We start from the raw sequence: 26,932 nt of genomic DNA on the forward strand, positions 1-26,932 counted from the left end.
TCAGAGACATCAGATAGCCTTGGGATGTGGCAAGCTTCTTGTCCCCGGGAGCATTCTAGGCAAGGCTGGGTGAGAACTTGGCAGGGATAGATGGATTTCCTCTGGAGACACTAAGAATTTTGTAAGGAAATTATATTCAAATATTTTCTTGCCTTAAAGCTTTGATCCTCCCACAGCCCAGGGGCCCAGGTACTGGCTTCTCCTCTCTTTAACCGCTGCCTCGGCCTGGGCACACAGTGGGTCAGCACGTGGGGGATGGCAGTGCCAGCTTGGCCTCGCTGCCCTTGTGGGGCCTGCTTATTTCTGCCCTGGCCTAAAGTATCCATAGGGCCGCTGCCAGGCACTGGATTAGGCAGGAGCTGAAGACTGACAGATTCCTTCCTGAAAGAGGGGACACTGAGAGGGGAGCAGCTGAGCAGCTTCTCCTGTGGCCTTGAGCTGCTCCTCCCTCGGGGCTGCCACATAAACACCTCCAAAGTTGGCAGCCGTGTATCCCAGGCATGGGTTACATAACTTGTTGCTTCAAAGGGGCCACCGTGCTGCTTGGAGTTACTGGTTGCCCTTTGCCCTTTCCCTACCTTGTAAGTCTGGGCTGGCGTCGGTCCCCGGGTACTCTCCCCGTGACTTTGGGGGCCTGGACCCTTTCCTGGCTTTCCACCGGATGTTGGCCCAGTCAGCTCTGACCTTCACTGGCCCTTCTGCAAAGGGAGGTCTGAGCAGCTACTCCAGTCTCGAGTGTCATCTATTTCAGGGCCCTGCACAGCTGGGCACACTGAGGGATGGTTATTTTGGAGCTTGCTGGCGGCCTGCAGCTGCTCCTGACCCTGAGGGGCTGCCTAGCTGGGGCAGAAGACAGACTTGGGCTGGGCACTGGCCCCAGGGATGCCATTTTTAGCTGTTTCCCAGGCTCTCCTGTACCTTTTCTCCTAACTCCTCCAAAATCTCAAGCAAGGCCAAAGGGATCACTTTCCTGCCCCTTCTCCCTTGCTTACCACCCCCTACTGTTTCTCCTTCCTTCTCTTCTTTCTCCTCTCATCTCCACTGTATAGCTTCTTCTTCCTGGTCCTTAGTGATATATTCATGACTGATGTAAAGTCCTGCTGCTGTAGGTTGAGAAAGTTCATTGCCTGGTATAGAGGGACCGAACTTTGGTTGACAGACAACCTGAGTAAGCACTAGTACCTGAAGTTATCCAGGGGTCCCAGAGGCTCCCCACTCTGCCTCCAATCCCCACAACATCATCACAACACAGGCATTATTACCCTCATTCTCTAGCTGAGTGGCCTGAGGCTGGGAGGTAAGTTTAGCTACTGGCCACCATTCAGGTGCTGGATTGGACGTTTAAACCCAGGCCTGTTATCACCCCAGTGCCCATGCACTTCTGAGCCATGGGGCATGTAAACAATAACAGTGGCTCCTTTAACCTAGTGATTATTATGTGCTACTTTTCTAGATGCCCTGTGTAGCTTACTGCATTTTAACTTCACAACATCCCTTCTGAGGGAAGTATTAGAATACAGATTTTTAAAAAAAGATTTTATTATTCATGAGAGACACAGAGAGGGAGGCAAAGACACAGGCAGAGGGAGAAGCAGGCTCCCTGCAGGGACCCTGACGTGGGACTCAATTCCGGGTCTCCAGGATCAGGCCTGGGCTCAAGGTGGCGCTAAACTGCTGAGCCACCCGGGCTGCACTAAATAAATAAAATCTTTAAAAAAAACTCTAGAAGTATAGTGTAAATATCAAGGAGGTAATGACCCCACTGTGCCTTGAGCTGGGCAGGAAGCATCTGGAGTACTGAGTCGGTTCTGTTCATTGTCTAAGAGGTGGGAAGGTGTGTGGTGGGTCTGAGTGTATCCTGAGGGGAGCTGCTTTCCTTATGGGGCCAGCATTGGCACAGAAGGACACTGAAGCTGAGAGAAGTCAAGTAAATCTACCCAAGATATCCTCGGATACAAGGAGGTAGATTTTAGTCTGAGAGAAGGAAACACTTTCTTAGAGTGGCTCAACAGTGGCACGGGCTGCCTGGGAGGCCCAGAAGCGGGCATATTCAAGAACAGAAGGACTCCTGAAGGGGCAGAGTTCAGGGGAGCGCATGTCCAGCCGCATTCAGAAATCTGTGCTGCCAGTCTGCCCAGCTTCATGGGCCCTGGGGCTGATTGTCCTGAGTGTGTGTGGGGTGAGGTAGGGAGAGGAGTGTGGGAGTGCATGTGTGCACGAGCCCTGTGACAGTCTTCTTTCTGTAAGCTCTGGCTGGGTATCTCTGAGCCTTTTGTTTTCTAGTCACCCTGCTGTCCCTGTCCCTTCCTCTCTGTCTCCAACCCTGGAGTCCTCTCCGGCCAGTGCCTGCTAGCCCCAAGGGAGGAGGAGCAGGGGCTGTTCCTGGGGGCCCAGGTCAGCCCACCGCCTGTCCCAGGTCCCCACCACTCTCTCAGGCCTCCCCCTCCTGTTTGGACCTCTTTGCCTCTGCCTCTCTGCAGCCCCCAGCCTCTCTGCACCATCGCTGTCACAGAGTCAATTCCCTGGAATAATCGCATTTTCCAGTTGGCTCCCTCCTTCTTGCCAAGCACGATGCTGGGAAATCCCAACCAGCTAGGCCCCAAGAGGCTTCCTCAGAGAGGCAGGGGGCTTGGGGGAAGGGCCCAGCATGCTCTCCCTTCCCGGGCCCAAACAACACTTTTCCAGGAAGGGGCAGGGGGAGAACAAAAACAAGGAGGCTTTAGAGATTGTCTCTAAATTCAGCTGGAGCTGATTCTGCTTCAGCTGCCCCTACCAGTCCAGTCTTCCAAGCTTCGCTTCCACGCTGAGCACCCCAGCCATCCTTACCCAGGTCCTGGAGAGAAAGCACAGATTCTCCCTTGGGGAGGCTCGGAGAAAAGGCTCCCGGGGAGGGATTGGCCCATGATGCGGTCTACAGTGCGTGGGACTAACTAGCCAAATTTGGGGATTCTGACCCCCACAGATGGGGATCAAAAAATAAGGAGGGCTTTGAAAGCCAAGAATGCGGTGTCGGGAGTTGGACAGACCTAGCTTCAGTCTCGGATCTGCCGCTTGGTGGCTGTCACATCACATCTCTGAGCTTTATCGCCATAATGGGAACACTTCCATGGGATGTTTTAAGGATGAAATGCAGGGGTAATTCATTATGCATGATGACGTTTATTATAAATGCTAGGCCTCCATAAAGTAGGACATAACACAGCCATTAAAAAGATGTGTTGGAAACACGGTTATTGACATGGAAAGGTGTTCAGGACGTAGTAAGTAGAAAAGCTAGTTTTGAAAAGGAAAGTTGTATAGCAGGGTTCTTAGCCTGGAGTCCATCCCCACAGAAGGCTTTATGTGATTCACAGATGCCCTGAAGTTATCCACAGAATTTAGGAAGAATGTGTGTTTTTCTGAGGACACACGTCAAAGTCACTACATTTTCAAAGGGATTTGTTACCCATAAGAGGTTAAAAGGTTATATATAGCATGATTCAGTTTTTGTATTAGAAAAAGTAACTGAAGGGACACCCGGGTGGCTCAGTGGTTGAGTGTCTGCCTTGGACTCAGGTCATGATCCCGGGGTCCTGGGATCCAGTTCCACTCCCCCTGCAGGGAGCCTACCTCTCCCTCTGCCTATGTCTCTGCCTCTCTCTGTGTCTCTCACGACTAAATACATCTAAAAAATTCATTTTTATAAATAAAATCAAAAAATTTAAAAAATCTTAAAAAGTAACTGAAGAATATATTGAGGGAAAAAAAAGAAAAAAGCTGGAAGGTATACCCAAGTATTAAGAGTATTTTTCTCCGGATTGGTGGGCTGAGGGGTGATTATGTTTTCTTTTTTTTTTTTTGGCTGGACTGTCTTTCCTACAAAACACAGTGTGTCTCGTAATGATTAAAAAGGGAGAGGGGTTGATTTCCAGTGAAGTCACCTTCAAAAGGAAATGCTGGATAAATTCGTAAGTTTAAGTTCTCGCAGCCTCAGTGCCCTGCGGCAATGATAACTGGAGAAGAGGTACTTGTTGGGAGGAGACAGACTTATGCAAAGAGCTGTTCTGGGGAAGAGGGTTCCCTCTGACCTTGGTGGGGGTGGGGGTGGGTGTCCGCGGTGCATTCAGCCGGTCACTCACTGCTTGTCCTCTCAAGTGCTCAGCGCTGTTGTAGCTGTTGGGGACCGAAAGGGAGGGCCCAGGAGTTAAATCGATAACTTAAAAAAAAAAAAAATAAGACTTATAAGCGTGCCATTGAGAAGGGAGGCTCTTTCATTTTGGTGCCCCTCCTTGCGGCCTTGATGCTCAGCTTCAGCAACTAGTTGGAGGCCTGCGTCGCCGCTCCCCGCGGCCTCCCGGGCCTGTTCCCCGCGGCCTCCCGGGCCTGTTCCCCGCGGCGACCGGCGGGGCGGGGCGGGGCGCGGCGGGGGGGGGGGGGGGGCGGGGCGCGGCGCTCGCCCGGCCGGGCCCCGCGTGACCGCGCCCCGTGTCTCCCGCTCCCGGCGCAGACAGCGAGCTGGCGCTCCCGGACTGCCTGCGGCCGCGCTCCTTCACCGCCCTGCGGCGGCCGTCCCTGCGCCGCGACGCCGACGAGCCGCGCCTCTCCGTGAGCCTGTGCGACCTCAACGTGCCGGGCGCCGACGGCGACGGCGACGGCGACGACGCCGCGCCGGCCGCCGGCTGCCCCATCCCGCAGAACTCGCTCAACTCGCAGCACAGCCGCGCGCTGCCCGCGCAGCTCGACGGCGACCTGCGCTTCCACGCGCTGCGCGCCGGGGCGCACGTGCGCATCCTCGACGAGCAGACGGTGGCGCGCCTGGAGCACGGGCGCGACGAGCGCGCGCTCGTCTTCACCAGCCGGGCCGTGCGCGTGGCCGAGACCATCTTCGTCAAGGTCACGCGCTCGGGCGCCGCGCGGCCCGGCGCGCTCTCGTTCGGCGTCACCACGTGCGACCCCGGCACGCTGCGGCCCGCCGACCTGCCCTTCAGCCCCGAGGCCCTGGTGGACCGCAAGGAGTTCTGGGCCGTGTGCCGCGTGCCCGGGCCGCTGCACAGCGGCGACATCCTGGGCTTGGTGGTCAACGCCGACGGCGAGCTGCACCTGAGCCACAACGGCGCCGCGGCGGGCATGCAGCTGTGCGTGGACGCCTCGCAGCCGCTCTGGATGCTCTTCGGCCTGCACGGCGCCTTCACGCAGATCCGCATCCTCGGTGAGTGCCCCCCGCGCCGCCCCGGGGGGACCCCGGGAGACCAAGGCCGCCCCGCTGCCCCGCCAGGCCTTGGGGGCGGGGGGGGGGGGCGAAGAGTGTGGACCACTGAGTTTCACTCTCGGACACGATTAACCCGTGTCCCCGACACATGCACGATGCTTAAAAACAAGGTTTCCACCAGCAATTAACTTTGTGAGGCGCAGTTTCCATTCCTGCACGATGGAAATTAGAGCCTCTGCGTCTTGAGGACGGCTGTGTGTCCAGATGAGAGAGCCGTAGGGGACGTCCGCAGTCCGCAGCCAGCTGTTTGCGCGGCGCCGTGCCTGGGTCTCGAGCCTCAGGAGGGGGCGGGGGGGGGGACTTGGGGAAACCGGGCTGCCGGGCTCTGGGCCTTTGTTTCCTGGGATGGAATGGACTGGTGGATGTGGACTTGCGGATATTTCTCAGAGCGCCCTACGGCATAAGGTGTCTTTGAGGAAAGGGTCCTTGGTTGAAAAGTTTGGAAAGTACTGAGTTGACAAAAAGTGTGTGTGTGTGGGGGGTGCTTCACTGCAGAACTTCTCAGAGCTTTTAATACATAACGTGAATCTTCAAGGACGTTATGGTTATGATGTACAGCTTTTTCTGAACGAATGTGGCCAGAAATCTTCTTTTCACAAAGCCTCTCCAGGGGCCTCTGTTTCCCCAGGGTGCACAAGTATGCATACTTTGCCAGAGCTGGTCTTCTTTTTTTTTTTTTTTTTATGATAGGCACACAGTGAGAGAGAGAGAGAGAGGCAGAGACACAGGCAGAGGGAGAAGCAGGCCCCATGCACCGGGAGCCCGACGTGGGATTCGATCCCGGGTCTCCAGGATCGCGCCCTGGGCCAAAGGCAGGCGCCAAACCGCTGCACCACCCAGGGATCCCCAGAGCTGGTCTTTTCCAACCGCTGCGCTAGACTGGGCTAGCTCCATTACATTCACAACGAGGCCTACTAAAGTGCAGAGTTTTGAATCCCACCTGCAGAGATTTTGATTCTGTAGATGTTGGATAAATCCAGATAAGATCTGAATTTTTTTTTTTTGTAAGATTTTATTTTATTTCAAGAGAGAATGAGAGAGCAGGGAGGGGCAGAGGGAGAGGGAGAGAGAGAGAATCCCAAGGAGGCTCTCCATGCTCAGCGTGGAGCCACACACGGGGCTTGATTTGACAACCCTCAGATTACGACCTGAGCTGAAATCAAGAGTTGGACACTTAACTGACTGAACCTCCCAGGCCCCCTCTGAATTTAAAAAAAAAAAATTATTGATTGATTCATGAGAGGCAGAGAGAGAGGCAGAGACATGGGCAAGGGAAAAGCGAAGCAGGACTTGATCCCAGGACCCCAGAATCACACCCTGAGCCAAAGGCAGAAGCTAAACCACTGAGCCACCCAGGTGCCTGAATTCTTTTTTTTAAGCAGGTTTGCTCAGGCAAGTTTGGAGATCTCTGGGGTTCATAGCCCCATCCTAGACCTCACCCCAGGAGGCTTTGTAGACAATGTATGTGAGTGAACGTGTGTTACGCTCTAAGGTTGGTATGTCTGTGTGTAGGCACACGTGATGAGTAACTGAAAGCATGCATATTGCTGTTGGTGATTGTGAGCGTGTTAGAGTTTGTGAAATTAGATAAAATATGTGGGGACTTCTTACTCTGCAAAGAGACCAAATGAAGATGCAGTGAAAAATAAATTTGAAAAGGAATGAAAAGAAATGAGGCAAGGTGCTAAGAAGTTATGATTGAGGAAAACGGATCAGTAAGAAATGAAAAGAAATCAGGAAGGAAAGAAGTTGGGGTGAAAATTCAGGATGGAATAAAAAGAAATCAGACTGGGGTGCGGAAAAAAATCAGGCTGAGGTAAAAAGATACTTGGCTACACTCACTGGTAGACACTGCTCCTCAGACGAAGGAAATTACATAAGGGGAGGGTACTCTCCCACCTCAGCACCATCTAATAATAGATAAGTAGCTTTCCAATGAGACTTCTGTTCCCCAAAGAGGCTTACTAGACACAGGAGAAGCTTAAAAAAAAAAAAAATCAGGGCTTAAATGTCCTGAGAGGTAAGTGGGCCAAGGTGGGTGTTTAAGAATAATCATCTAGATATATGCTAAACGATGTATGCTAACCAGAGGGCAGTTGGGCTGTAGAAGAGCTGGGCATCTCAGTCAGCAAATTGGTGTTTGGCGATCCTGATGGACTGCAAAGGAAAAACAAGCCAGGGACAGTGTGTGAAGGGTTATTATTTACCTTACAGAGGAGTGGTTGGCTTCATGAAAGGCCTAAGTGAACTAAGAATGGAAGGATATTTCCTATCCTCCAAAACTACTGCCAGTTTTGTACTTAATGATGAAATGTGAGAAACGTTCTCATTAAAGTCAGGAGTATCATAGGGATGCCTTAAAGTATTGTTCTGAAAATGCTAGCCAGTGCAATAGGGTAAGAAAAGGAAATACAAGGTATGAATTTCTGAAAGAAGATGATAAAATTAACTTGAAAACTATTAACACTTAAGAGAAAACCCATGGATATCTAATGAATACTTAGAAACAGTGAGTATTAAATGAATTAGAACACCTAATGATGAAAAGGATCTCACAGAGCATTTATGTGTAGGGCAATGTGTTAGAGCCTGTGGGAAAGTCACAGGTGAATATAATTTCCTGCTTTCAGGAGGCTCATAGTTCACCTGGAAACAAGGCTGTTTACCTGGGCAAAGAACAAATAATACCCCAGCTCTGTGGTGGTTTAGTCCCATGTATGTGGTGTGTGTGGCTGGTCAGTGCTAAGTAAGTAATGTGGTTTGTGGGGGTGGTCAAAGGTCCCCAGAGGAGGAGCTTTGAGGACAGCCCCAAGGGGCTCCCTGGACAGTTAGGTCTTTGAGGGCAAGGGCTCTGTCGGTATCATTCTCAGTGTTATGTTTACACAGTGGATGGTACCTAGTAGGTACCTGGTACCTTGTTGAAGGGAGGAGCAAGCAGGGAGGAAGGAAGAAAGGAAGGTGAGGAGAGGAGTGGAAGGAGAGAAAGGAGGGAAGGAAGAAGGGAGAGAATGTAGCACAGAATGAGCTTAGGAGATGCTGAAGGGCATCTGAGAGGTGCCAATGCACAGGAGAAGGTGGGGGGCTATGTGGGGTGGCGATGGAGCCAGCACAGGGTTTGGAATAGGAGGGTCAGGCTGGGACTGGAAGGGCGCTGTTGGGCAGGAGGAGGGGACTTTGTTGTCTAGCACGGGAAACCTTGAAGGTGAGGATGCACGGGGAGGGTGGAGGTGGGATTCTAGGCGGGGGGGCTTGTCTGGAGCCTGCTGATGGAGTAACGACAGAGCATGAAGTGGGCCTCCAATTTGCAGGTGGGAACAGAGCTGGGGCCGGGCACTGGGCCACTTTATGGAATCCTGCCCTGAACCCATCCAGTGGCTGGGCTGTGTGGTCGTTGCTGTGTCAGCACTTTCTCTCCTGGGAACCTCCAGGAGGGGTGGGGACCTGAGCTTTCTCCCAGTAGGCCTCTCAGTGGCTCATGCGTCCCCCCACCCTTGCCTTCTGCAGGCTCCACCATCCTGGCAGAGCGGGGCATCCCCTCACTGTCCTGCTCCCCTGCCTCCACACCAACCTCGCCCAGCGCCCTGGGCAGCCGCCTCTCTGACGACCCCTTGCTCAGCACGTGCAGCTCCGGACCCCTGGGAAGCTCTGCTGGCGGTAAGTAGGCCGACCGCTCGGAGAACCCCTGGCTGAGGCCGGCGTGTGGCCTCTGGGTCAGAGGCGGGCCCTGGAGGAGCTGGAGATAGGATAGGCTCAGTGAACACTTGTTGGGTGGTAATTTCTGGGGTGAATCCCACCCTGCCCCGCAGCTGGGCAACTTTCTCCCGAGCACTTTTTAGCAGACAGGGAAACCCAGAGGATAGCTCAGGAGGGGCCTTCCTTACAAGAGCGTGGGCTGCCTCCCTTCCTCCATCGCGCTTCTCCTCTCGCTGCCGCCCGGGGCCCTCATCGGGTGCCTCCTAGTGCCCAGGAAGTGGGTTGTCAAGGTAAACAAGCAGATCCCAATAAATGGAGTGAGACACCAGGGGCTCTCTTCTCATGAACCTGGGGCCAGACCGGGCCATGTCCTCACTGACTGGTGTCCACTTGTCCCCAGGGACGGCCCCCAACTCACCAGTGAGCCTGCCTGAGTCGCCAGTGACCCCAGGCACAGGACAGTGGAGTGATGAGTGCACCATTTGCTATGAGCACGCAGTGGACACGGTCATCTACACATGTGGCCACATGTGCCTCTGCTATGCCTGTGGCCTGCGCCTCAAGAAGGCTTTGCACGCCTGCTGCCCCATCTGCCGCCGCCCCATCAAGGACATTATCAAGACCTACCGCAGCTCCTAGCCCGTTGTGGCTGCCCCGCCACCCCTGCACGCCTGCCTCCTCAGGCTTTGGCCCCACTCCAGCCGAGGGGCAAGCCAACAGGGCTCCTCCTCTTCTTCCTCATCTTGGAAACTCTTTTCCCTTCTTCATTAAACGTGGGAAACTGAGGCCCTCAAAGGTTTGGGAAGAAAGGGGATATAGGGCAGGGAGGTGAGGGGCAGATACGAATTGCCCAGCAGAGAGGAGGGGGGGAGTTAGCTCTCTCCGTCTTTCCCGTCTCTGCACCCAGCTCCACCCTGCATGCTGAGGGGCTAAACGGGGGTCTCAGCCTGTCCTAATCCTTCCCCATCTGGGGCAGTCTGCAAGGAAGTCCTCCAGTCCATGTGAGAGTTAGAAAACACGTTTCTTCTGGGCAGATGTGTCCCTGAGCTAGGGCATTTAGGAGTATGGCCTGGACTTCAGCCTCTATTTGTTCTCTTAGCTAGCTGCCCTTGAACAGTGTACAACCTGCTCAACAGCCCTAGGCAGGCAGCCTCTCAGCTGCTACCTTACTCTCTGACCTGTATCTATCTTCTCCTTCCTCTCTTCCCTGTCCCTCAGGCCTGGCAACCAGGGGGGAAGGCCAGTGGATGCCTCTCGCCCTGGGCAGGCTGCAGCCCCCATGCCATGTCCCTCTCCTACTCACCCAGGACGGGTGGATGGACAGGCCACAGAAGGCTCCAGGTTCTGGGTCTCTGACCCTGTGCCCTGGCGGAGATGCAGAGGGCCCCTTCCTGGCCACAGCCTTTCTGTCCCAGTCATCTCGTGAGATGCTGCTGCCCAGGGACAGCCTCAGTGTAGGCAGCGTCCGTCTTGTGGCAGGGTCTCCAAGAGCAGGTTTGCATCTGTGCTCTGTGACCTGTCCTCTGGGATCTCAGTGCTGTCCTGGGCCTGGCTGATACTCAGACTGTAGCATTCCTAGGCACGGCCAGGGTGCTGGAGTGGGGGTGGGGGTGGGGTGCCCTGGGGTAAAACCAGCCTTTTTTCCTTACTTTAATTTATTTATTTATTTAGTTTGTGGGTAGGTCTTTGGGGGAGGGGATTGAGTTGCCATCCCCCGGACCCCTAGAAATGGTGCCCTGGTGTGCGGAGTACCTGGCGAAAGAAGGCTGCAGAGGTAGTTATCACTCAGAATCTTCCCCAGGCTCCAGCACAAAGTCCATAGCCATCTCTATTTACCGTGAATTAGAGCTCCATAAAAGGGGCTGAATTTGGAGGCGGCCTGTCAAATTGTGTCCATTTTACAAAGAGACAGACTGAGCCTCCTTAGCCCTGGGGCTGGTGAATCACCCAGAGCCACAAAGTGCCCTTCCTCTCTGGGCTGCAGCAGGGTTAGCAAAGTTGGCTCAGACGTGTCAGGAGGCCCAAGAGCTTCCCCTTCCATGAGGACATAAAAAGTTCTGGAAGGCTGAAGGAGGGGAGTCTAGCTTGGGCCAGGGAACACGGCTGGGAAGGTCTACTCATAGTAGAGCAGGGAGGCTGTTCTTAGGAAGGCTCTTCGCCTCCAGGAAAGATGGAGGGAAGGGGCCTGGTCCCAGCACCTCTGGGTTACTCCTGGTTCTGGGGTGGAGTGTCCCCTGGCCCCTGCTCTTAGGCTATAGCTCTCAGCCTTGCCTGCCCTACTCTGATAGGCCATGGGCTAGGGCCTCTCTCAGAGTCTCAGCCTGGTCCCCCACCTCCTGCCAGGCTCCCAGCCCTCTTCCCCCTCCAGTGGCTTTTCACGGCCATCAGAGACTCTGCTCGCTGTGGCTGGCAGAGTATGGAATTCTAGGCCTGGCCACCTGCGTGGCCCTGGCCAGGTCATAGCCCCTCTCAGCCTCAGCTGCAACCTCTGTAAAATGATTGTTTGGGGGAGGAGAGCAGACTCTCTGTGGGACTCTTGGGAGTTCTTTGGTGAGGAGCCCCTATGGGGTGGTGGGTGGGACAGCACCAGGGGTTAGAACACCAGGCTGGGCCTTTGCCCCTGCCTTGCAGTGGGTCCCTAGAAAGTCATGGTTCCCCTGTGGGTCTCTGTCCCCAGCCACTGACCCTGGAGACCTCTTCCATGGGAGTAGGGTGGGGTGGGCCAGGGGGTGACCCTGTACAGTCAGGAGTCTCATGTCAGAGGCAAGGGAAGGTCTTAAGTGCAGGGGCTGCGTGGCTTGAGGTTTGGGGAGAGGAAGCCATCCGTATCACCGTCTCTGTTAGTGCTGGGATAGTTGCTGCCTCCTTTGTGAACTTGGATCGCTGTGATTGTGAATAAAGGTGATTTCGTACCAGCCTGAGGGCTGCGCTGTGCTGTGTGGAGGGGTGGGGAGGGAGGGAGGGTCGGGGTGGGGGTGAACGGCCAGGTGTCCTGGAAATGGAGGGGAGCCAGCAATGGGGGAAGACTCCCTGGAACGGGGGACTGGAGTGTGACCTGGGACTTGGACAGTAGGGGCTGGAAGGCCAGATGAGCCTTGTAAGTTAAAAGGGAGAAGCCACTGCCCTTTGGTGGCCTCAGATGCTCGGATCCTTGAGGAGCTGTGTTTACTGGGGCAGGAGTAGTGAGAGTCCACAGGCCTGCTCAGCTGTGTTAAGGCTGAGGTGGGCTCAAACCTGGCCCCAAACCCTCGTGGGGTGACACTGCCATCTAGGGGCTAATGGGAGGATGACAGATCCATCACACAAGTCAGGAGGGGCCAGTATAGGTGACAGCTGGATAGGAAAGGGAGGCCCCTGGCCAGGGACCTTTAAAGAAACCTAGATGTGCTCAGTATATCAGTTTGGCTGTAGGAACTGGGAGTGGTGGAGCGGGTCTGGGGTGTGGGGACAACGTGGGCCTCATGCTCATTTGGTGGGGCTGGGACTCCAGCACAGAGCATGCCTGCCTTCCTGCCCCCTCTCCTGGGATGATGCTCCAGTCCCTGTGCCTGGACAGCCCAGCCCTGTGTGCAGATGGAGTCCAGCAAAAGCAATGGAGGATCAGGGGTTCTGAGCTGAGGGGCCAGCTAGGCCTGCTGGATGTGGGTCTTTTGCCCCAAGATCTGCATCTCTCTTTTCTCAAAGCCTTGGCCACTGCCCAGAAAGCTTCCTGAAGCAGGGGAAGGCAGGGGAGTGGGGGAAGGGAGGAGGAACTTGAGCGTGGCTCTCCGCAACAAAAGTGGCCACTTACCTGCCTCCCCTGCCCCCTACACCTCCCCACCCCCTCACCCCCCCTCCAGCCTGGCGTCCTCAGAGGGCCAGAATGCTGTGTTCTAGATAATGTGGCTTTTGCCATTCAGCTGGATGGCTTTTCTGATGGCAGGGAGAATTAAGAGGTGATTCTGTTCAGTTAAAAAGGCCAAAAACTTTATTTAGTTTTCTGGGAAATACAAGATGTAAACATAAACAAAATACAAAACAAAAAAACCCAAATCTTACAGTCTAGAAGCATGCCAAGACAGAGTATTTTCTGCAGACCAAAGAGTCCCGTCAGCATGATATAGGACACCTGGAAAGTGGCAGGCCAAGGGGTTGGGTCCCTTCCCCAAGGACACTGCATTTTTGTGATGAGGAAAAAAAAAAAAAACTATTAAAAATATTAGAAACATGGAGATAGTTTAGCACCACCATGGATCCTGGAAATTTTTTAGCACTCAAATTGACTGCGCTGAGTTCAATGTCCTTTCCTTCAGTTTCTCTGCTAAGGGCAGAAGAGAACGCAACCCCCTGCTGACCCCACGGAGCCTGCTAGGAGCTGGGAGGGATTAAGTGGACACCATGAAGAGCCCCCCAAAGTTCTGGAGCCTCAGAGACATCCAGCAGTTCACATGCAACCATGCAGTCCACAAACCACACTTTAGGGACCTGCCACTCACATCTTCATTCATAAGTCACCTCCCTGCAGGCCTCTCAGGAATTGTCAGTGAAACCCTCTTTCCATCCTATGTCCCGGTAAAAAAAACCAAACCAAAACAAAACAAAACCCCCAAAACCTGTTGTAGAGAACAAGTTGCAGATCTGAGAAAGGTGGCTCTGTTGACCCTTCTTTCTCTGAAGTAGGTGCTTATGGAAAGGTACCTTGGTGCCAGGCCACCGAAAATGAAGGGCATGTCTGTGGAGGAGTGCGCACGGCACCTTGTCTTCTGAGTCACACCTGAGGTGTGACTCAGCAGGCCGAGCAGCCACGGCTATCAGTGGAGATTCTCACGAATACTGGTGTCAACAGAAGAAAAGATGAGGCTGCCTTCCTCCCAGACATGCTTGGTGGGATCTGGACCCTGAGCTTCCAGTTTGGGGGCGGGGGTCATTACTATACAATCCATTATGCTCACTGGTCTCTAATCGATTCGAGCAATTTGAGAGGCTAGCTCTGGGTTGGACAAAGGGATGTGGGCAAAACCTGCTGGGAACCTAGGGGATGGAAGAATGTTCTGGAGTGAGAGCCTCCAAACTCAAAGATGGCTTTGTTGCTAGCAACTTTCCTGTCCCCACTGAGCAAATCAAGGACTGTTCCTTAGCAATATCCTAAGGACCCAGGTTGTGGCCCAGCAGGTAGCTGTTTCCTCGGGTCAGCCTCTTCTGTGGCCAAATCTTAGGGCTTTTCCAACCTGTTCTGGCTGGACCCTTGGGTGTTGAAACAGTAAATTCCTTCTGTACCTGTTCTCTTTCTCCCGAAACACTCAGTATTGACTTCTTCCTTCTTTTGAATAAAGACTAAACTCCAGCCTCCAAATCCTCTCAGCCTTCTCACACTTTTCCCTTTCTGCCTAGAAGACATCCTCTTCTGGAAGCCGCCTTCCCAGGGAAGGGACAGTACGCCCAGCTGCTCCAAACATGCACACACGCATCACGCCAACGTGCCTCTCGCTTGCCTCCAACATGCTCGAGCCGCCCTTCTGCTTTAAAACAATTCTCTCACATGCGCTCTCTCCCTCCTTTCACCTCCTGAGGCCCAGCCCTTAGCCAGGGTGGTACTGGGAACTAAAGGAGGAACCTTCATCTCCAAAATCCATTCTCTAAGGCCACTAAGTTCTAGGACTGGGATGGGGAAGGGGGCTGATTGTCAAGGTCAAGTGCAAACCCAAGATTCAAAAGTTTGGATTGGGGAAAGGAGATTGCATGGTAACCCTAACCTAATAGGAGGTTGGGATCACAGCCTTAGAAAGTAGAGCCCTCTACTCGGTCTGGGAGCACCAGTGAGCCCAACTTCTGGCTGCGGATCTAGGCGCACAGGACAAAGTAAGAGGGAGGCTGTTTTTCCTGAAACAAGGCTGCAACCTCATCCTGTCACTGTCTCTGGTCACAGAACTTGAGAACCACTGAGGCCACCTCAAATAGGGATCACGATTTAGGCAAAGACCTCAGTTAGGTCAAGGCCCCCCTACGCTCCCCACTGTTCCTGTGACATGCCCAGTTGGGGCCTGCAGTCTGGTGTGCGTGCACATGCGGGTCTACCGACCTATGAGCAGCAGGCTTCCCCACCCCAAGCAGCATGACCACCCTCAGAAACACAAGAACTGAGGGCTAGTGGCTCTTACTACCTGGGGACTCCCGCAGTGATAACATGCATGGCAGCGGGCGGGGTCGGCCTGCCGGACAGCACATCTGTAGGTGGTGACCCAGTCCAACCGCATCTTCATTTTGGAGCCCGGGATGATGGCCTAGGCTGCTTCTGCTAGATCTGTTAATGCCAGTGTGAAGTTTCCAACAAAATAATAAAATAATTACAAAAAAAAAAAAAAAAAAAAAGACACATTGCACTCTCCAGCCAGAATTACGTGTGAGTAACACACACTTGCTGCCAGAAGCTGCGAGTCTCATGGGACCTGCCCAATGCCAAGGACTTGTAAAATGGAGACAGCTTGCCCGGTGTTTATTCTCTAACCCCGTGCTATTTAGTTCAAGTGGGAAATTACCAACACACACACACTCACTCACTCTCTCAACACACAGCCCTCAAAAAAAATGAGGGAATCTTAATTCTTCAGCAATGTGGATGATTCTCTTTCCAGAGAGCTCTGTATCGAGATTCTCAAAGATTGGACACATAGATGTATACACTCCAAGGAGAGACACCCACACACGGGGGCACAGTCCCACTTGGGGCACACAGATCCATATTTGTACAGAAATTCAGCAAACGGAGGGGTTGGAGCAGCAAGCATACAGTACTGGAGATGGAGAGGACAAGCCTGCGAGGACGTCCCTGGAGCCCCGAAGGGCAGAGCTCCAAGGGCTTGGACCCAGAGACTTCCCATCCTGCTGCTTTCTCGACCAGCGCCAGGTGAGGAAGAGGCCAGCTCAGTTACCCACTGTGGGAAGCTGTCTACAGAGACCTGAGTAGGCCCCTTAGATGCTTCTCTCAGGCCCTCTGGGAACTGTCAGGTGTTAATTAAGCAAGAGGCAGGGCTCACTCCTCAGGCTGAAGTCCTTGAGATGAATGGGTGGCCCAAGCTTAGCACCAGGCCTAGCTGCAGGCTTGTGGGAACTGGTGTCTCACTGGGGTATGTAGGGCTCAAGGCACCCACATATCCCTGAAAAAGGATTTGGTTACATTAAGGGTTCCTGCCCATAAACTGAACTGAGGTTACATAGTTTTAGAAAGATTCAAACACACATCAAAAGGATCATGGCCCAAACATCAGGAGACTGGGGTGAGAGAAGGCTGCTGGGAGTGACTTTTTGAGACCGGCCTTTCTGGGCAGCTGGCTGAAAAACAATGGAAATGAAAACAAGGAACCGTTCCTGGATGTCCTTGCTCTGCTCCGAGGGCTGGGGCCCCGGGAGGTCAAGAGCCCCATGCCTCATCCCTGAATCCCTCCTGGGCGGAGGACACCCAACAGAAGAAGGGGCTGCCCTCTGGGAGGGAGCCCTGCCACCTTGCTGGGGGGCGGGGGGGCAAAAGATCAATATCCAGAAGGTCACCTGTCTGCTCCAAAGCTATGGCTCCCTTCCAGCAGCCCCGCCTCCTCCCACTGACACACGGGGCCACCAGGCCTCCCGCCACTGTCCCAACAGGCCCTTGCAGCCCTCGATAATATTGCACTTTCCTGTCTCTCAGATTGTTTTCATTTTCGATTGAGAATGCAAAGTATTGGGAGAGGAAGGGGAAGTGAGTAACCTTAAAGAAATAATATATTAGTTAAATACAAAAAAAAAAAAAAAAAAACCAGGAAAAATAGGGGCTACTTTTTTTTTCCCCTAAAATAAACTACCAAAACAATGTCTAAACTTAAATAGTTCTACGCCTACTCTGCAAATACTAGTAATATGAAAATAATGCTCAACCGAAATTCCCTTGTCTCTTTTCCTTAGACGATAAAAGTAGTAACATGCCTTGCTGAGGAAAGCGATGGATACAAATACCAGTAAGATATGCTGCTCTAACATCTGAAAGTGATTAAAACGGTTCTATATAATGCCTTCGTCAAGATGGAGAATCGAGAGGAAGAAGGAGAAGCCTCTGAGGGCAGGCGAGGGGTGGAGGGCAGAGGCTGGATGGCAAGACAGGGCCCCGCCACGGCCACCCCTCCTGGCTCTCTCTCGCTTCCCCCGAGGTCCCTTGGCCCAGTGGGAACAGCGTGGCAGGCCCAGGGACCCCAGCCAGGCCCACTGTTTGAAAGTGGGAGAGAGATGAAGACTTTTTTTTCCCCTTGTAATGAAAGAAAAAAAGTCTTTAAGCTGAAAGAAAAAGCACCAAATGATGCATCTTCGGGCATTATATAAAGCTCAATAATGACCTCAGAAGGGCTCATTATGGTTAAAGTTGCAGTATACAGCAATACAATGCCATTTCACATTTTCAATCGCAACTAATGGGAAACTGGGTTTGGACACTGCTGAGATTTCATTTTTCTTTTTCCTTTTTTTTTTTTTGTCCGATCTGGTGGTTTTCCTCCAGATGGGTCAGAGCCACAGGGCCCTCCCTCCTCCACCTGCTGCTGGCGGTACTACCCTCCAACATCACAAAGCAGCTCAGTAGCTCTAGGGAAAGGCCCTCTTGCCCAGGGTGGGGCTAGGAGTCCAGGGGCACCAGGCCTGGCATCCCCTGGCATGTCTGAGAGGGACTGGCATGCACCCTTCTTGCTTCAAGTATTCATATTATCTTTGGGTTTGCAGGGTTTGTGTTGTGTTGGGAGTCAGGGCGTGATGAGGGGGTGAGGTGCGAAGGTGGGGTATGGCAATCCCTAGTCACTGCCCAAATCTACATGCTGTCACCAGGTGGCAGCATTCCCCACTTTTCCTTAGAGGCCTGAGCAACTCCCAGCCGTCCTCAGGGGGCTGGATGTCACAATGTAAACATGATGACCATTTGATAAACTACAATGGGGATGGGAAGGAGCGCAAGGATTGGTGCAGTGGGGTGCAAGGATTGGAGCCATGAACTAGCTACGTGGTTCTGGAAAGTAATTTCCTGTCCTTGGGCTGCAGTGAAAGAGGGAATGGGATGGAGTGACTTTCGAGGTCATATGGAATGACTATCACTTAGAGCACTGGGGATTAAGGAGAGAGGGTCCTGGGGGAGCATGGGTGCTGGAGAGCCCCGGGGGGCAGTGCAGACAGTGAGGAAGGGCAGGGAAAGGCAGGCTCTGGGGAACACCGTGGTCCAGTCCCAACTGAGATGCTCTGTGCTTGGCAGATGTGTCCTGCACTCCCTCCTGGCCTGGCTGGCACGTTACTGATTGAACTGGCTCAGTGCAGACATTGGAGGAACGAGGCCGCTGGGGCCCTCCCCCTGGAAGACAGCTACATGGAAGGTCCTTTCACCCAATAGTCACTCTACTTTTAAATTTTATTTTAAATAATCATAAATTACTTCTTTTTCTTTTAATAAATATGTGCTGCTTAAAAATGAGAAAAGTATATACTGCATCTTTAAGTAATGCACTTTGCTCTCTGGGTTTCTTTCCATTCCACCTTATTAAAGTGCATTAATTAAAAAATAATGAACCACTTCTTTATCATTATTGTTCAAATAAGTCCAAATAATATTAATATGAAGACACTAAACCACTACCATTAGTACTGCAACCTAGCAGATTAACTCAATATCCTGCTCTATTTAATACTGTCCAGCAGAAGAAAATTAACTAATTTCAATTTTAAACTCACAAACAAAACAAAAGGAAACAAAATCTCACCACGGCCCTTCAACAAAGAACAGGAGCAGTCTGCTGTAGCTGCCAGGCATCAGTGTACAGGAGGGAGGAGGGCCGGGGAGATGCCCAGGCGAGGCCTTGGGGATGTGGGGGCGGGTGGGGCATCAGGCACGGAACACAGGGTCTCGAGCCGATCTTCAGGCAACATACACTGCCTGGGTGGGGGGCAGGGGTACAGGGAAGGCCTTTCCTCCTTTGTAGAAAACACCAACCCTTAGTCCAGGCCTCTGGCAGCTGAGCTGGTGGCTGTGAAGCCCGATCTGTCCACAGTCAAGGCACGTGTGGAATTCCACTCCCAGCACAGGGGGAGTCCTTGGGGAAGCCAAGGCTTCCAGAGGGTCCCCTCTGAAACGTCAACAATTGAAAGACACAACCAAAGTTGACAGGGACTTTATTCTCTCCTCTCTTCACGGGGGCACTGTACTCTGGGAAGGCCAGAGCGGCTCCCAGCCTGGGGTCCTCCATCTTTCCGGGTACCTGTGGCATCAGGTGTAGGCAGGGGGTGGCTTGTGGTGACTGGCCCATCTGGGGTCCCCTTGGCCCTCGGTGGGGGTGCTGGGTACTTCTCCAGTTCCTGCCCGGGCGGGAGAACATATGCAGAACGGCGGTCACCCAGCAGCTTGAGTGCTGCCTCTTCTGGATGAGCCCCTCCTCCCTCCTGGGGACGGTTCTGCCCCCCGCTGAGGCATCTCTGCTCTGCCAAGTCTGGGACCCGGGCCTTCAGCCCGGGTATTGTCCGCAACAGTGGAAACCAAAGGAAAGGACTTCGGCTCGTGGAGGGAGAGAAAGGGAAACGCAAACGAAACCACCAACCTCCCCGTGAGAGCACAACAGAAAAGCCCCATCTGCTCATTATCCTGTCCCCCATGAGGCTGACCGCCCTCCGGCCCCCAAACAACCCCTAAAATAAGACCAAAACCCAAGGGCTGACACAGAAGCCCCAAATCAATAAAACTCTCCCAAAACATGCAAAAGAATTGCCCACCCAATAACGCCCCAAATAAAGTCTGTGCAGATGGTGAAGAGACTGACGGCTTTGCCCACCCTCTCTGTAAACTCTGGGGCTGCTGGTCCAACACGGACAGGATGCCCCAGGCCGGGCAGACTCTCTCCTCAAGGCCAGGGACGGTGTCGGGTAAGCAGGGTGATCCTCTCTGGCACCTGCAGAACTGCTTTTCCTTCACCCAACAGACACTGACTGTGGCCTGGCCCCGGGGCAGGCTGAGCTCCCAGGAGACGCCTTCCCAGCCCCAGAGCCACCGAGGTGGGTGGGTGGTGACGGTCCCGGAGGAAACCAGCACAATTCACAAATACAGGTTTAGGGTGATACAAGCGCTACCTCCGGTGGCAAGGTGCTAGCAACAGAAAGCAGGCTGGGTAGGGGCAGGGCACGGGAGGCCCCCGCCATCACATCTTTTCCAGATTTGCAGCCAAGGCACAGTTGGGAGTTCCTGCGGGGCCTGTCCCAAACGGTGCCAGGTCCATCAGCCAAGTCACCGAGGTGCCCGCGTGGGGCTTAGCTTCCTCGCTTCTGCCTCGCTTCAGACCTGGTGCTCCCCTGCCCGTTCGCTTCCCTGCTCAGTGTGGGCCGCCGCCAGACCTTACCTGCCAGCTGGGAGGCAGCCCAGAGGGGAGCATCTCTGAGGTCACGCATTCTGCAGGGCTTACCGCTGGCCCCCCACCCCCTCCCAGTTTCCCTTTCCCCTTGGTCTTCACCTCACCGCTCATCCACACCAAGGCCGGGAGGACCCATGCGCCCCCCCACCGTTAGTTCTTTTTCTCCAGGTAGTTGGAGGGCACCCAGCCTTTGAAGGGCTTCGCCCCATCCAGGATTTGGCAGTACCACCAGCCGTTGGGGTTCCTCTCCAGGACCTCCATGGACACCCCCTCCTGGAAGCCTGCTGTCTCCTCATCCCCCTCATAGTCCGCAATGGAGACATACACGTCTTTGAGGTTGTTGTGGATGAACTGGGACTTCTCGATGGGCTTGGGGCGCACAGGGGACACGGGGATGCCGTTGCGCTGGGCGGGCAGCAGAGGTGGGTCCGAGCCCTGGCTGGCAGCCCGTTCGGCCAGGCGGCTCTTGGCCTCCGCAGCAGCGGAGCGCGCAGTGCTGAAGGAGGAGTTCCGGCGGACGCCTCGGAGGCCATCGGTGGCTGTCAGTGACTCGTTCCTCCGCAGGGCGCAGGACAGGTTGTTGTCCTTGGGTGGTGGGGATACGAACACCGACTGGGGCCTGACTGCCACCTGCCGCACTCCGTTCCTCATCTTCACTGCCCCGGCTGCCGAGGTCTTGCTGAAGCCCCCTGGGGGCTTGGAGGGGATGGGCGGCGTGGCCCTCTTGTTCTGGTTGACTGTGTTCAGCGCTTGGACCCGCTTCTCGATCTTTTCCAGGCTGTCTGACTTGCCCTCATTCTGCTTGCTTTTGGCGCTTCCAGGGTCTGGCTCTTTGCCAGAGGAGTCGGGCTGCTCATCCTCACCAAGCACCAAATAGTGGGAGGGGGCCCAGCCCTCCAGCTCCCCAAATCTCACGTACCACCAGCCGCTTCCCAGCTTCTCGAGTACCTGCACCTCCACGCCCGCGGGGAAGCTGATCTCTGAGTCCTGGACCTTCTGGTAGGCGCTGCACGTCGTGTAGGAGGTGGCCTGCCCTTCTCGTCCCTTCTTGGCGGGACATGGGGGTGTGGCGGCTGGGGGTGTAATGAGGTCCGCAGAGCCTCTTCGGGAGCCCTCGCCGGGGCCTTCGAAGCCTGTCTGCGGGGGCAGCTCTGAATCCTCACTCTTCGAGCCCTTGAGGCCGCCCCGGAGCTGGCCTGTGGGTCTCAACTGGCGCCGTAAAGTGCTGATGTCCATCCTCTCTTGGCTCTGGGACTCTGCTCGGCTCAGGAACGGCTTGGGCCGGACTGATGGCTTGGCCCGGGCACATGAGGTTGGCCCAGCCTTCAGGTCGGCATCCCTTTTTGGTCCGACCGTGGGGGTGCCACGGATGCCTGCGTCCGAGGCAGAACGGGGCTTCAGGTCGCCACTGTTCTTGGATAAGGAGGAAGAGGAGGAGGAGGAGGAACAGGTGGTATTGATGGTGATGGACGAGGAAAAGGAGGCCGAGGAGTGGTTCTTCCCCAGTTCTGCCTGGGCGTTCTTCTCCGCCTTGAGCTTCAGGAGTGATGACGATTTGGGGGAGCCTGATTTGGGGGAGTTTTTCCGGGCAAGGGAGAGAGGGGAGCCTCCGGGGGAGTCACTGTCCCGGGAGGAGCGTCTGGCTGACAGGGTGTCCTCTGCACATGGCCGGAAGCCCTCGTTCTCATAGATGGTCTCCTCCTCCAGGGCCACATCCTCCGAGGAGCCGCCCACCCGAAAGCGGGCCCGCTGCAGCGAGGAGGCAGGTGAGGGCTTGTGGCTCTGGGCAGGCCGCCGGTCTCCCGAGCCACTGTCTTCCGTGGGCTCCTCACTCAGCTCCGGCTCTGAGTCGAAGCCAAAGGCAGGGATGTCATACTCAGGCTCCTCGTACTTGAGCTTCAGGGGGGAGTCCTGGCTCTCCGTGGAGCCCACTGGCCCCTCCTCGGCCTCCTTGGGCTTGCTAGGAGGTGCTGGGGGGGGTACCTTGGGCCGAGTCAGTGTGCTCGTACGGCGGCTCAGGTTGGGCTTCTTGCGCTTATCGATGTATGATGCAGGGGCCCAGCCCTCCTTCTCACCGATCTGCACATACCACCAACCGCCCGAATTCTTATCGATGACCTAGGGGAGAGGGTGGGCAGGCCAGTGAGTTGGGAGGATTACTGGACCCTACGATGTGCCAGGCTAGGACATATGGTCTCCATTTTACAGATGAGCAAGGAGAGTTACTGAGTAAGTGGCCCAGGGTAGTAAGTGCTGGGCTGGAATTCAAACTCAGGTTCCTACTACTCCCCAAGACCCTCTCTCCTGGTCCTCCAAATCTCCATCAGCACTCTGGTCAAGCCAGCCTCATCTACAGACCCTTGCTTCTCCCCCTAGGCTATGCATTTAGAAAACCTACTGCTTCCAGTGCCGGCAGAACCCAACTGGCCAAGGATCCATATGTATAAAAAAATGCTCTTCCACTGCTTCTCATTCTATCCCCAGTATTTCTAGGTCTTCCGTTAGTAACACTGGAAAAAGTATCTCAGGTCAACCTTCTTGGCTCAGGTTAAGTGTCTGACTGCAGCTCGGATCATGATCCCAAGATCATGTCAGGCTCCCTGTTCAGTTCGGGGTCTGACTATCCCTCTCCCTCTGCCTTTCCCGTACTCCTTTTCTCTCTCTCTCTGTCAAATGAATGAATGAATGAATGAATGAATGAAATAAATGAATAAATAAATTAATAAATAAATAATGCTTTAAATAAAAGGAAAAAAGAACCAAAAAAAAAAAAAAAGTATCTTAGGTCAGAAGAAAATGGGAAGATGCAGGTGAGTTGAACTGGGAGGTACGGCCTGAGATCAGAGCCTCCCTGCAGAACACCTCCCTGGTGGCCCCACTGCCTGTGGTCATTTCACTGCATGTGGGATCCCAATGAAATCCACTGGCTGAAAGGATTTCTTCAGGTAAAATGGTTTCCTATGGGAAGGATGAGGGGCTGTCAGTCATTTCCATGTTAGTATAAACTAGTTCAAGGAGCTTCTTAACTGCTATTTGAGATTGGCTAAAGGCTAGGATTGTGGTGCTGGGTGTGCTGCAATATTTGGATTGGGGAACATAAAGGGAAGATAATTTGGGATTGTGGGACACTCCTGGAGGAGGTATTGGAGAAGGGGTGGGGAAGAATGAAAAAACTGGCACCAGGGGAAGAGGGACCGGGAAGGAAGAGAGAGAGAGGCTGCTGAAGGTAGGCTCTGCTTGAGACCAGCCCTCTGCAGCCCCCACCAAAGAGGAAAGATTTTTCTCCTTCCTTTGATTCTAAATTCCTTCTTTCACCCAGCCCACCCCATGCTTAAAATTTAAGCTTGGGCAGATCCTAAGGTATGACAGTTTGGAGCTTTAGAGGCTCTTCTGGAAACCCAGGCACCACTGACAGAATGATTTCTCTTGGAAACTTAGTTCCAAATCCAAGACATGGGATTGAAAACATTCACACTGGGGACACCTCCCCCACAGGCGAAGACTGCCCTAGGGCTCTTCTGAGGGTTCTGTCGGTGTTAATCGGATTTAACTCCATTACTAAACAAAACCACTCCAGAGAAATGACCTCTTCACAGCTCTTCTCTGTCCCCGGCAATAGCCACAAAGTAGAGTTTCATAAATGCTAGGCTAGGAGGGAGCACCACAGGGTCTGTTACCCCACTGAGCTGAGACAAATAAAGCCTGAGGAGAGAAGTGACTCTGTCAAAGGCTAGGGGCCCCTGCGGTGTGGATGTGGCCCGAACCCAGGTCCTTAGTACCTCAGCTGTGTGGACCACATTCTCCCTACAGCAGCACTGGCTAATGCGAGTACTTCAGAACCTCAGCAGCTCAGGTACTCCTGGGAGACAGAGCATGCTACAGGCGGATGGGTCTGGGCAATGCTGCTCTTCTAGTCCTCTCTTAGAGATGCAGGGACATCCCTATAGCGCGGCCTCTGAGAAGTTCTGCGATCAAAACCACACAACTGGTGGATTTTGTTTAACTCACTGCCCTTCAAACGTGCTCAACCACAGAAGCCCCCTATGTCAAAGCACCTCCATCACCAGCCCCTCCACCCCCACCCCCAGTATGTTTTGGAAACCTGCTGTGAGAGAAGCACTGGTTGGAGACAGGAGTCCTGGATTCTGGTCCTGACTGGCTTAAGGCAAAGTTTTATCCCTGGGGGTCTTGCTTTTGTAGCTTGCCTGCCCTGCCTGCCACCCCCCCCCACAATGCTGCCAGCAAGGCATAAATGGGAAACATGGCAGGTCTTTGAGCAGCATGACTTAAAACCCTCAGCTTCATGGCCCGAGGCTCACCTCCGCCTTCTGTCCACCCCGAAAGCTGATCCCGTCAGAGATGCACGACTGGAATTCGGCAATGGTGTAATACTCCACCTCGACAGAAGGGGGCTCTGGCGGCTTCGGCAGCTGGAACCCCTGTGGCAGGGAAGGGCTGAGTGAGCAAAACCCACCTGATCAGCGGGAGGGCAGCCTGCCTGTCCAGCAAGGATCCATCACCTGAAGCTCGGGCTGTCTCCCCCCATCAGACGGTTCTCCCTAGCAGGCTCTCCACTCATAACCTACGATTCACTTGAAACTCCTCTGAGCTATCAAAGTGATCAGTCAGTAGCAGTAGCTTCCACCCCAACATCTCTGGAGGTCCAGTTTATAAATGCGTCAACAGCTAGGTCCCAAAATGAAAAATAAAAGCAGAAGTCATCGTAACGAAGCCTGTGCAAACCGCCCTGTGGGAGGAGGGCCACGGCCTTAAGTCTAAGTGAATGGCCACAGGGCTGACATCTGGCTGCAAAGGCAGGGCCAGGAAACACAGCCCCTCTTTGGAGAGGGGCAGGAGCGTGAGGGGACGTGGAGACGGGTCAGGAGAGCTCCTGGTGGGTCATCGCAATGCTGCCAAATGGTCAGGCGAGCACTGGATAGAACGCGGGATCCTTTGTTCTGTGGGCAGGGTAGAACCTGGGTGGGTTACACCAATGTCTCACACCATGACATTCAAGGACACTGAGGATTTGGCTGCAGCCAGGACTTCTGAGCCTTGTTCATTTACTTTACAAACATTTATCGTGCATCTTCTGGGTACCAGACACCGGGCATTTAATAGTGAGCCAAGATGACAAGCCCCTTGCCCTTATGGCGAGAACACTCTAGTTTCATCTGGTTTTTACTCTGGTCAAAATGGATTTTGTGCCGCCCCATTACTTTTAGTATGACCCAGTATCATACAAAGGGGTTAACGCAAAACAAACAAAAGAGTGTGTATGGGCGGGGGGGGGGGGGTAGGGAGAGGGAAGCAGCTGTGGTGTAACAGGAAGACCTCAAAAGACCTCTGCCTCGCAGCTGGATACATGTGGGCTCCAATCTTAGCTCAGCAACTCACCAGCTGTGTGGCCTTGGGCAAAACCTGTGACCTCTCTGAGTCTCAATTTCCTCATCTATAAAATGGACCATGAAGAGGATTACTGAGATATATAACTTCTGGTCCAGCCAGGGACACAGGAAGAGCTCCACAAATAGAAGCCAGAGCTGACCACTTCTAAAACACCACCCTATTCCTTGGAACATCCTCCACGGCTCGGCATGTTCTAATCCTGCCAATCACAGCCCAGCTGCCTTGGGTCACAGTGAGCAAAGGGCAGAAGGAAGCTGGTTTGGAAGGACTGGGTACGGTTCAGCGCACTTTCCCTGCCCTGGTGCCTGGCCCTGCAGGCGTGTGAGCGAGCAGATGTGGCCCAGGCCTCAGCCCAGCCAGGTGGTACCCAGCGGCGTCTAGCTGGGAACAGCAGCCCTGCCGCCGCCAGCCCCGCATTTGGTCAGTGTGGAAGGAATGACCCCCTTCTTGCCAAAATCAAGTCTGCCTGAAAATAATCCCTGCCTGGGGCTGAGAGAGATGGGAGAACAGGAGAACTCACCATTAAGTCATGTTAAACTCGAGGGGACAGTGACATAGGAGCTCTCCTGGGGCTTCTGGGCAGGGTCGCTGTGGTGTTGTTTCGAGGGATCTAACCCTTAAAACCTGCTTACTGAAGGCCCAGGGGCTGTTGCTGCTTCCTCTCCAGGGCAGAGGTCACGGATCACAGTGACCCTTGCTATGAAAACCCAATGAGACTCCAGAGACCTTTCTCCGAGCGTGGCAGACAGGCCTTCCGACAGCCACAGATGACGTAGGAAACGGAAACCTGCTCACATCATCCCCCTTCATCCTTCCTGCTTTAGGAGATGGCTGCCACTGTCCCCATCTTACAGATGAAGAAATTAAGGCTTGTGGAAGGTAGCAGACTTGCCTGGGGTCTTGCTCTTCTTAAGTGTCACTAGTGGAATATGAATCCATGCCTGGCAGGCTCGAAGCCCCATTCTTTCCACTGCACCTCACTGCCCCTGAGGATGGTTCTCTGTACTGGGGCTCTTGTCCTGCCGCCAGCATCCCTGCCACTCTAAGCCTAGTACGCCGAGTGCATGTCTGCTTCCCCGATGTCCTGGACACCAGGACTCTCAGCTACTGGAGCCAGGGATCCCAGCAAGTTGAGCCCCTCGTTTTCAGCACATGCCAGTCCTGGCTATTTACCCCTCCCTCGAGATGCTTGCCCGCCTGCCCTCTG

General features: G+C 54.0%; 2 protein-coding genes across 13 annotated transcripts in view; one reads left to right on the forward strand and one right to left on the reverse strand.

Moving 5' to 3' along the window:
* Nucleotides 1-11,856, forward strand: part of NEURL1 (neuralized E3 ubiquitin protein ligase 1) — a 79,363-nt gene extending 67,507 nt beyond the window's left edge. For 4 of the 5 annotated variants that reach the window (XM_025467095.3, XM_025467096.3, XM_025467097.3 and 1 more), the window contains 3 exons: nt 4,487-5,188; nt 8,753-8,902; nt 9,342-11,856. In XM_025467095.3, coding sequence (XP_025322880.1) covers nt 4,487-5,188; nt 8,753-8,902; nt 9,342-9,580 — 1,091 coding nt within the window. In that variant the 3' untranslated portion in view covers nt 9,581-11,856. Of the gene's footprint in view, nt 1-3,868; nt 3,948-4,486; nt 5,189-8,752; nt 8,903-9,341 lie in introns of all 5 variants that reach the window. The other variant, XR_003144145.3, reaches the window with a different exon arrangement.
* A 1,034-nt stretch (nt 11,857-12,890) lies between these two features.
* The window catches only part of SH3PXD2A (SH3 and PX domains 2A), a 235,288-nt gene continuing 221,246 nt past the window's right edge, over nt 12,891-26,932 (reverse strand). For all 8 annotated transcript variants that reach the window (XM_025467099.3, XM_025467100.3, XM_025467098.3 and 5 more), the window contains 2 exons: nt 24,636-24,755; nt 12,891-22,434 (listed from right to left, as the gene is read on the reverse strand). In XM_025467099.3, the coding sequence (XP_025322884.1) occupies nt 20,467-22,434; nt 24,636-24,755 (2,088 nt within the window). In that variant the 3' untranslated portion in view covers nt 12,891-20,466. The remainder of the gene's footprint in view (nt 22,435-24,635; nt 24,756-26,932) is intronic.

This window comes from Canis lupus, chromosome 28 (assembly GCF_003254725.2).
Source record: "Canis lupus dingo isolate Sandy chromosome 28, ASM325472v2, whole genome shotgun sequence".
Classification (NCBI taxonomy): domain Eukaryota; kingdom Metazoa; phylum Chordata; class Mammalia; order Carnivora; family Canidae; genus Canis; species Canis lupus.